This window comes from Crocodylus porosus, unplaced genomic scaffold (genome assembly GCF_001723895.1).
Source record: "Crocodylus porosus isolate Cpor-Errol unplaced genomic scaffold, CroPor_comp1, whole genome shotgun sequence".
Taxonomy (NCBI): domain Eukaryota; kingdom Metazoa; phylum Chordata; order Crocodylia; family Crocodylidae; genus Crocodylus; species Crocodylus porosus.
The window spans coordinates 53,806,187-53,816,562 of NW_017728947.1; the positions used below are offsets into that span (position 1 = coordinate 53,806,187).

The 10,376-nt window shown below is 41.4% G+C and overlaps 1 protein-coding gene across 1 annotated transcript in view; it reads left to right on the forward strand.

Annotated features, from left to right (window-relative positions):
• Positions 1-10,376, forward strand: part of EHD4 (EH domain containing 4) — a 47,972-nt gene that overhangs the window by 11,396 nt on the left and 26,200 nt on the right. Inside the window, exons 2-3 of the mRNA XM_019551994.1 lie at positions 3,509-3,685; positions 7,684-7,781. Coding sequence (XP_019407539.1) covers positions 3,509-3,685; positions 7,684-7,781 — 275 coding nt within the window. The remainder of the gene's footprint in view (positions 1-3,508; positions 3,686-7,683; positions 7,782-10,376) is intronic.

The window sequence follows — 10,376 nt, forward strand, 5'->3', positions numbered from 1 at the left end:
CTCCTTAATAAACTTTTCTAGGATCTTCCCCAGGATAGAAGTCAGGCTAATGGGCCTGTAGTTAGCTGGATCCACTCTCCTCCCTTTTTTGAAGATCGGCACCACATTGGCCTTCTTCCAGTCTTCAGGCACTACACCAGAGCGCCAGGAGTTTTCAGAGATGTTTCAAAAATGTTCAGCAATTTGCTGAAGACTACATTTCCAAAGGAAAGCTTGGAAAAGGAGAATTGCTGGGATCAAGGCCTCCTTTGTCTAGGTATCTAGCAGGTTTCTGACCTTGTAATTTGGTAATAGGAACATGATCTAGCAGGGGTGCACTGATAGAGATTTGTGGGGCCGATACCGATACCCAATTTTTTTTTTTTTTTAAGGAGGCATATCGGCCAATGCTGATCCAATTTCTGATATGTAGCTCTTCAGCTTGAAGAGCTGCATCCAACTGGTGAGTCTGGTGTGGTGGAAGGGGTGGGAGTGGGGGGACAGATACAGATAAAGGCTTTTGCAGTGAGGGAGGGAATGGGGCTGAGGCAGACGCTGACCAGCTGGGACGGAGAGGGCCATGAGACAGAGCTACAAGCAGCTGGGGGGGAGGGGCATGTGTCCCCTGGATCTGTGTGGTGCAGGGAGGTTGCAGCTGGGGTTAGGGCCAGGGCAGGCATGGAACAGAGGCATAGCTTGTTATTGAGTGGGGGAGTGGCAGCAGCTCCCGTTGCTGTGTGCAGCTCATCCAGTGCTCGTCTGGCAGCTCCCGCCACTGATCCCGCTGCTTGTCTGAGAGAGCACAGGGGAGGGAGGGAGGGACATGTACCCCCAAATCTGCCCAGCTGGGAAGAGCCCAGCCCCAGCCTGCCCCGCACAGATCCGGGGTCACATGCCTTCTCTCTCCACCACCATCCCGGTGCTCTCCCAGATGAGCGGTGATAGCATCAGCAGGAGCCACCAGATGAGTGCCAGACAAGCCGTAACCCCCTGCCCCTGACAAGCCACGCCTCCATCATGCCCCAGCTCTGGCTGGACAGCTCCTGCCCCAGCCCTAACTCCAACCCTACACTCTCCCTCTCCTCAGGGGCCTTGATCTGCCCCCCATGCTCCTTCCCCCTCCCCCTTCCCTTCCACCACACCAGACTAACCAGCTGCATGCAGCTCTCCACACTGCCGGCTCTGCTCCTCACTGCCTATGTGCTGTGGCTGTGTGCGTGCATGGGCATTTATCAGACAAATTATCAGCTGCGTTGGGCTGATTTCCAATAGAGAAAATTTTCTTTATATCAGTGGCATTCTGATATCGGACTGATGTATCGGTGCACCTCTGTGATCCAGCATTGGATCCATGCTGGTAGACTTCTACCACAGTGAAAGATGTGATTTCTAGTGCTGAAAGTTTAATTTGTTGGTCCCACTATGCAAACTTCATGTTGCATGTGTCATGACTTTCTGTGTTATGGTCTTGTGTTGAGAGGAGTCTGCAAATGCTGATTCATAGCTATGAGTGTCTTTTTTAAAATTCCAAGATGATGAAAATCAATATGATCAAAAAAGTTCCAAGATGATTAATTCTGTGGACCAGAGTGGATCTCTTTGAGAGAGAATCTTGGAACTATTAGAATCTCCTCACTTTTTCTAAGTGTAGTCACTATATCACAATGCAGTGAAACTGATAGACTTACCAGTTCTCAGCTCATCAATGTGATAATTTCTAAGGCATTATTGTTATGAGTGTGAAGCTAGATCATAGTCACCTTCAAGTGAGACGGAGTTAACTGTAGTTACGTCCTTTATCTAGAGAAGGGGTAATGTCATGATGATATATGCTTAATAGCCACAGGGATCCCTAAATATGAACCTATTCTATAAACCTATAAACTATAAACACATCTATAAACACATACTTTGAACATAGGATTAAGACCTACTGAACTTACTTACTTGTGTTTGAGGCCTTTGTCTCCTTGGAAGCAGAGGCATGTAAAGATTAACTTGCCAGTTTGGAAGATTATTTCAACTAAGATCTTCTGTCTCTGGCAGAAGTCTAACCCTGGTGATTCAGAGGGCTGTGGAAAACCCATCAAATGATGCTATGTAATTGTGCAATGCTGTATTAGTAAGACAATAGTCTTCACCTGGGCTGTACCTTAGTTCAGGAGTTCATTAACTGTGAAGTTTATGTTCGATATGCAGGTCAGAATAAAATTTGTTTCCCTCCTCTCCATTTGTTTCTCTTCTCTCCTTATAGCTATGTTGGTTTTGCAAATGCCAGCAGGAATACATTTTAGTAAATCAGAAAATATGACTGAATCAACTAAAAGGCCTGATTTGTTCAGCAAGGTGACCGTTTTCACATGGTTGCTTTTCTTACTATGCTTGCTCGCTAATTTAAAAAGCTTTCCCTCTATAAAAGCACACCTGCTAAATGAGATCTTGTATAGCAGTATTTCTTGAACTGGAGTATGCCTCTCCCAGGGGTAGTTGGCAAACTTGTAAAGGATGAATGAGATGAAGGAAAGGGAAACCATTAGATGGTAAAGGAGAAATATAAATGGGACAAAATGAAGAAAAAGACAAATTAATAGTAATTCTGCAATGTCTTTTATGTTGTTGGAGCGACTATAGTGACATAAAGTGCCAGATCTTATTCTACCTATTCGGCACATGCATGGATTTATGAGTGAAATTCTGTTCCGTCGTGCTCAACTCCCTGAAAATCCATTAATGGGTCTATTTCTATACCACACTGTCATCTTACTCTTCTGACTTGATCACAAAAAAGCAGTGAGGAGGAGGTAAAGACCTACTTAGTTTTTCCAGGACTTGAGCAAGGTGGAATAGGATTTCATTTAGTCCACCTTCATATCTAACAGGTGGAATACAATCTAGTCCTACCTCAGGCAGTGGCTTGGACAAGACGACCTCTTGAGGTCCCATCTAGCTCTACTTTTCTATGAGTTATGACCCACAGTGTTCCTTTCCATTATCCATAACTTGTCAACATAGGGATACACATCAGTATAACAGACTTGAAAGGCAAAGCAGCCCCAAAACATTTGAGAGCCACTGTCCTAGTGTTAGCATTGCTATATTGGCTAGCTACAGTCATGCCCAGCAGAGCACCTTAAATTAACAGATAACTTTGTAGCTAAGCATGAAGAAGTTAGGACCCCTCACTACTCAGGCAGGTGTTACAGCAGAGGGAGTGTTTACAGTTACGGTTTTACTGCAGAGGATTGACTTTTGCTGTCTTCGTCTGGCCCCGGTGGGATTGCATCCAAGTCTGTCTATCTTTTGCAAAAAATTAAAATTATAGATTTAGATTTATATAAGATTTTCCAGCCAAAAGAAATAACAAAATGTGGAGGGGGTGGGGCAGGAATCTACATTTTGGTTGAGATGAGGGGGGAGGGTTGTGTGCCATTTTCAATTTCATTTCTTTTAATAATTGTAAGAATTGCAGCAGTTTTGGTTTAATACTTGTTCATTTTTTTCTTTTCTTTTTTGTAATGCCCTTCCTTAGGTACCTTTTAGAGCAGGACTTTCCAGGCATGAGGATTGGTCCTGAGCCTACCACAGATTCTTTCATTGCTGTGATGTATGGCGATACAGAAGGGAGTACTCCTGGAAATGCTCTGGTGGTGGACCCGAAGAAGCCATTCCGTAAACTCAGCCGCTTTGGAAATGCTTTTCTGAACAGGTAGGGGCAGGCTGTTCGCTTGGTTCTTGTTTTTTAGTTAATTCAGTTTTCTCAGCACTTTCAAGCCTGCTATTTTTCTGCTATATTGCTAACAGTGCAAATGATGTATGTCCAAATCCAGTGACCAGTAACTGGGAGTTGCTGAATTTTAATATTATAAAAGCCTAAGTCTGTCGGTCTATCTGTCTATAATGCTTTATTTGTGCTTTGATTGGCTGATGGAACTAGCCAATCAAAGTGCTCCAAGCATGGGGGAGCACCACCATGATTCCAAAGCTGCACCAAGGATCAGGCAGAGGGTTGGGGAGCCAAGGCCGGCTAAGGCCAGCTCCCCCACCCTGCTCCCTGCAAGAGGCAGAAGAGCAGCAGCATGGGGCATTAGGTGTTGTCACTCCATCCCAGCCCCCCCGCCTGTCATTCTTGATGGGCAATTGGCTAGTATATTAATAACTAAATAACACAGTTCCATGTAGTGCAGTGCATATTTTTTATGAAGTTTAACATTGCAGCTGTTGACTGAGAGGGGACATATCATTCAATTAATGTAGTGAGGATGGTCAAACAAAAAAAAGGTGTATATTCAGTTTCAGGAATTGTGTAGTTCAGAAACTTGCCAAAAGGTACTGAGAAACTTGTCAGTTAAAGGTGTCTCACTAGTAAAGAGAATGGTACTAGTTGCTTAGTACCCATGAAGTGCCTGTTGTGTGGTGTGTCTATATCTGAGCTATATGAGAGGAAGTTGTCTGTGGTTCTGGTTGACCAGAGGCTCAACAGCTCTTTAGAGCAGTCACTGATGGGAAAATTAAAAGGCCTGCTAAAGGGACCTTAATGGGAAAAAAAGCCATATGAACGTTGACTAGTAGAACAGGTAAAAACAACCCACTGGGGTTTCTTTTTGTAGGGTGTTAGTTGTGTCTCTGCCTCAGTGCACAAACTTTAACTGATTATGAGACTTGTGACTTGGAGCAGAGGATTAGATACACAAGGTACACACATTGTGTAAAATCCCTCAGCCCTTGAGTTAAAAATATCACTTAATTTCAGTAGAACTGACTACGTAGGCACGGTGGGATGTAGTATGCTTTTTTCCTTTGCTCCATTTAGTGGTTACTTGAAGAGGAAGCCTGCGCCTACAAGACAAGTTAAGTTAAATTGATTTCCTTTTAACACTAATGTTTCCTGTTCTGCTGCTAAAGTCTGGTTTGTGTGCTAGCAAGGCAGAGCATACAGCATTATTTCATGCTCTATACAGTATGCTTCTCATGGGGGAAAAAAGCTGTGGCTGCTCAAACCTAGGTTGACTGTTAGTCTGCTGAGAGATGTGCTCATGTAAATTGATGATAGCAGCTCTCTGGGGACCTGCAGTCAAGCTTTAATTGCATTTCTGTAGCAAACACCCCTTGCTGGTGTGCTCTTCCCAGGTCATGCAGATGTCTGAATTGCTCCACTGGTTTCCCCCTTTCTTACTATAGCGGGTTCAACTTAGCTTCACTTTCAAGGCCTTGAGTAACTTCCCCCTTGCCTTCATTTGAGTTCTCATTACTATTTTTCCTTTCCTTCCTCTCTCACTTGTCACTGTCAGCAGTACAGTCTTGGCATCCCCTTGTATTACTTTTAATGTTTCTGTCACAGGACCTTCCCCTTTGTTTTCCCATTAGATTGGAATAATCTTCCAACTCCAGTGCTTCAGGATCTGTTTTTAGTTTAAATTCAGAACCTATTTTCCCCCAGGCTACTGTCATTGATCAAATGATTTCTGCTCCTGAACATAACAATTGGGAAAAGGAGAATTTAGCAAACAAACATGCCGCTGCCATTGCTGTTTATGCATCGTGAATGTAATTAAACATAAGCTCTTCTTATAATCTTTTTCTCTTTCACTCTATCCTCCTTTTTCTTTCTCTTCATAGTTGGCATGTCTGTAACTGAATTTCTAAGCATATTGTTTCAGGGGCTGCTCCTTTTATTTGCTCTGTGAAAAAGGCTAGCATGCCCTTGGCTGCTGATAAAGTACACGAGAAGGAAAAATATTGCAGAATGGCAAAAGGTCGTAGAAAAAAATGTATATATTTCATTTAAGTTAGAGCCTTTATTTCCTTGATCGCATGCTGTCTTATACTGCAGACACAAGTGAATAAAAGCCAAGAGGCATCTGCAGCCTTAATTTGCCTTTGATTTTTTAATGCTATAAAACTTTTTTCCCTGCAAATATTTGCAAGATTTCTTGTTGATTTCATTCCCACAAAGAGGATTACTTTTACAGTACTCGTAGTATCACTATGTGTGTTTATGTGTGATCTGTGTTTTACAGTTAATTTAAAATACAGAAAACATGAGATAGGTTCATAGATGCTAGGATCAGAAGGGACCTCAACATATCATTGAGTCCGACCCCCTGCCTAGGCAGGAAGGAGTGCTGCGTTCAGATAACCCTAGCCAGAATATAATGAACCATCCTGTATGCACTAATAGAGAAGAAGCTTTCACATAGATATCTGCTGCACAGTAACGCTCTGTTTTCATGCACCCACTGTGTAACTCTGTTCTTTGAAGCAAATTATGTTTGCACCTTGACATAAAGATACATAGAGAACAGTGTTCGTTGAAACTTAGCTCTGAACTTGCATTTTAGGTGCAAAATATGCTTTAAACTTGTCATAAAAATAGGGTCTAAAATAAATATTTTGATGTAGTTAAGCTTACAGCTTGAAATTGTGGTATGAAATAAGAGGCTGAACTATTTTTTTTTGTAACAGGGCTCCTCTTTGCTTTTAGGCTGTTGCCTATTTTAGAAACTACAGCCAGCTCTTTCTAACTTCAGTCTATACTCATCTTACTCTTGGTCCCACCCACCTCCCCAGTTTCTCTTCTGTACTTTACTAATGTCTTGTGTAATCAGCAGTGCTATCCCCATAGCTAACTCTTGCTCTTGTTTTTCCTGCATAACCTGTTGCTGCTGTTACGTCATTTGGCTCGAGGAGAAGTTTGAACATTGCAGCATTGTTCTGCTGAAATAAAGATCCTTGTCTTATATCCTGAAAGTGCTGGTTGGTCTCAAACAGATCCTAGACTTTCTACAGAGAGATGAGATGTTGTGAGAATACATAACTAAGAAAAATATCAGTCTCTGGGACTGCTAATAAGGAAGCTGTTTTACCTGGTGTGTGTTAGCCTTTGTGCTTCTTGGTTTTGTGTTTAGACTGAAGGCTCATGCTAATTAGCACATAGGTGGTGTTGCATCTGTGCTACTTCTGGAAGTGGGGAGGTAGTATGTTATGAGTGTTGCATGTTTAAGAGAACTGCTTACAAGCATGGCAAGCTCTCAGTCAAGACATGGCTTTGACTAGGTTATATCTGAGGCTCTAGAGTTGCATTTGTTTTTATTGATAGGTCAGTATTTCCTGTTCCTCCCAGTGTCTCTTGGGGGAGCCAAAGATTTTTTTCTAAGTGTCTCATTTTTAGAAGCAGCATATAACTTTAAATAGAAAATGTTACTTCAGTATTTGGAGCATTTGCTATACCTAACACTCCTGAATATTCTTTCTTTGGGAAATTTGAGATTAACTTTTAATCATCTTAAGTTATTGTCAGGTTAAGGTGGTTACCTTATTTTTGTCATTTCTAATTCAGATGGAGTGTTTAGCCTTGTGATATTTTGCATTTTTAGAAACTGAAAAAAATCTCTACTTTTGTTTTAAAAATAGAAAGTTCCAGTCTATATGATTGCAGAGAAGAGTCTGAGAAAGTGGTAACTGTACATTTTAAGGGCCCAGAAATAAGAACGAAAAGTTAAAAGAACCCCACAATTATCATTTAATAAAACCTTTCATGGTTTTTTTGGTTTTTTTTTTAATGTTTGCCATCAACAGTACTAGCAACCCTAGTGTTCATCTCTTTCTAAAGGGGCCTTTGTTTAGGCCCCATGCCCTTAAGTGTGGGGGATCTCTAGAAACAATCAATAGCTGTTCTAAGTGTCTCTTTTTCCTCCTTCCCTGCAGGTTTATGTGCTCTCAGTTACCTAATGAGGTTCTGAAGAGCATCAGTATCATCGACAGTCCTGGCATTCTTTCGGGAGAGAAACAACGCATCAGCAGAGGTGAGTTTGTGGCAGTCAAAAGGAGATGAAGCCACTAGTTAGTTATTTTGCTGTTGTGGGTAATTCACTCATCTCTTGAGGACTTACTCCAAGTGGCTTGCAGCAGTGCAATCCCGCTGGGACCTGAGAGATGTGTATCTTGTGTAGGTCTCTGTTACATATACTGTATATGTATTGTCATTCATATTTTGAGATTAGTTTTAGAAACTGGGATCAGCAGTCCTTTTACACTGGGTTAATGGCACAATACTTTTTTTCTCTTAAGGGGAAAAAAGCATTGCACTGAGTCTTTCAGAACGTATCAAACATAATCCCTTACTTGATATAAATTAGGAAAAGGTTAAAAAAGTCATAATAGTTACACTATAGACAGTGATTTTGTGGCAGATATTTTTTATTGAACCAACTAGACTTAGAAACTTTACAATGCAAAAACATTTATCATCGGGTCTGAAGGCAGTAGCAGGCACAACAGTGTTTTTTAATCAATCAATTTAAAGGGATGTGAAATTGGAGGAGACAGTAATTCCTGGGGTAGCAGAAAAACAATTGAAAAAAAAGATGGCATGATTGTTGGACCTTTTAGAAAGGAAAAGGATCATTATCACCTGTTGTGTGAAGAAAGATTTTCAGGAATTGGGTAGATTATGGTATGCCATAAAGTTGATATCTGTGTTCAGTCCCTGGTTCTTGGTGCGTAGCCAGCTTATAAGTTTTTGTTCCTAGGCTCATCTTCTGAAGATATTTCAAAAATTTCCCTTAAACACAAGCATAGTGATGTCAGAAAGGGTCTGGTTGCTCTGTGAGAAATGTGCTCCTACTGGTATTTGTGCCTCTCCATTATATATTTTTTCCTGTGAAAATTAATTGTGGTGCATAGTTTCTGTCTCATTTCACCTGCATAGTTACCGTGAGGGTATTTGGTGCACTGGGTCAGATATATGATGTTTTGGGAAAGGCATGCATAGGATCCGTGAATTCTGATGCGGTTCCTTGTAGGAAAGTAATCCTGTTAACAAAACTGCATCTCAGTTGATGTCTGTTGAACAATAGGGAGTTTGCTTCTGGTGATGAGTTGGGCAAGGTTAGGGGTTTATTTGAAAGCCAGGAGTGGAGAAGCTGGAAATATTTTTTTCAAGGTCTGGTCTTTGTTAAATATAGGCTGCAACTGCTTGATGACTTGTTAAATCAGTTCAAGTGTGGGGTGGTAGGTGACCACGAAAGATGTGCGGTCACTGGGAGGTTTCTTTTTGTATTGTAGCAGGTTACTATGGGATGTTTGAGTGGCTCTTTCAAAGATATAGTCTATTTCTCTATTGGAATGTCCTTCTTATATAAAGGCAGACTGCTGGCTGGCAAAGTGGGCATTGCAGATATTCTCCTCGGAGCAGATGCGGTGATAATCTGACGGCTGACTAGATCAGAGTTTTTGTGGCTTGCTTCAAATGATTGCCAATTTTGTGGATGTCAGTATGGTGGTCCACGTGGTTTTTTTTTTTCTAATAAAGTGGTTGTAAGGTGTAATCATAGTTGTGAATTGTGGTATCTAGAAAGTTGATGTTAGTGTAGCAATATTTCAGAGAAAATTTGATCAAGGAGTGAATTAATAAAACCCGTGGAGGAAGTCAGCGAGTCCAGATGATGAAAAGTCTTCTATGGAAACACAAGTAGAGGGCAGGTTTGATGTCACAGTTTTGTTTCATGTCGAGGGACTTTGTGCCCATGGTTTGGAGGAAACGTTGGTTGTAAAAGTGAAAATGTGGGTCAGGATGAAGTGGATGATTTGTGCAGCATGTTGCAAATCTAAGTGTCTGTGTTCTTATAGGTATTTCAGGGAGGCATCTGTGCCTTTGTGGTGTGGGATGTACTGTACAGGCTGGTGACATGCATGGCTACAGGTATCACCTTTTTGGGGAGGAGATTGATGTTGTGCAATTTGATGAAATCTGTTATGTCTGGTAGAAAACTTGCTTTTTGAGTGACAAGTGGTTTCAGGATAGTTTCTCTGAATCTTGCTAGCTCTTCAGTAAGAGTACCACAGTTGGATGTGATGGATCTGCCAGAAGCTACCTTTGTTTGTGGATTTTAGGGAGCATATAGTTACGCTAAGTATTGACTAGCTAAGGTTCTTATGTGTTTTTCTTTTCTTTTCTTTTTTTAAACTACAGTACCAGTTTTCATAAGCTATCTATTTTGCACTGTATAACAGTGCATAGGTTATACGTCTCTCTAACACCAGAAAAATAGAAGATGAGGTGGCAATTCATGAAATGTTCACATTACTAAGCGTATCCAAGGTAGACTGTAAATCATATATGCTTAGTTTGGGCAGAACTAGATGGACAGCTTATCAATATAGTATGATGTTTTATTTATATAAATAGCATGTGTCCAATTATGTGTAACGTTGCCAAAACTTTAACCGTTTTTCATGCTGGCTGTCTGCTTCGAAGTAGTGTTTTGGAAAAGTACAGCACAAATAGTTCAACTGCTCTTTGTGGTGCCCTGTGACGAGTGGGGTCCCTCAAGGCTCTGTCCTGGGACCCATCCTGTTCAACATCTTCATTAATGATGTGGACATTGGAGTCAGGAGTG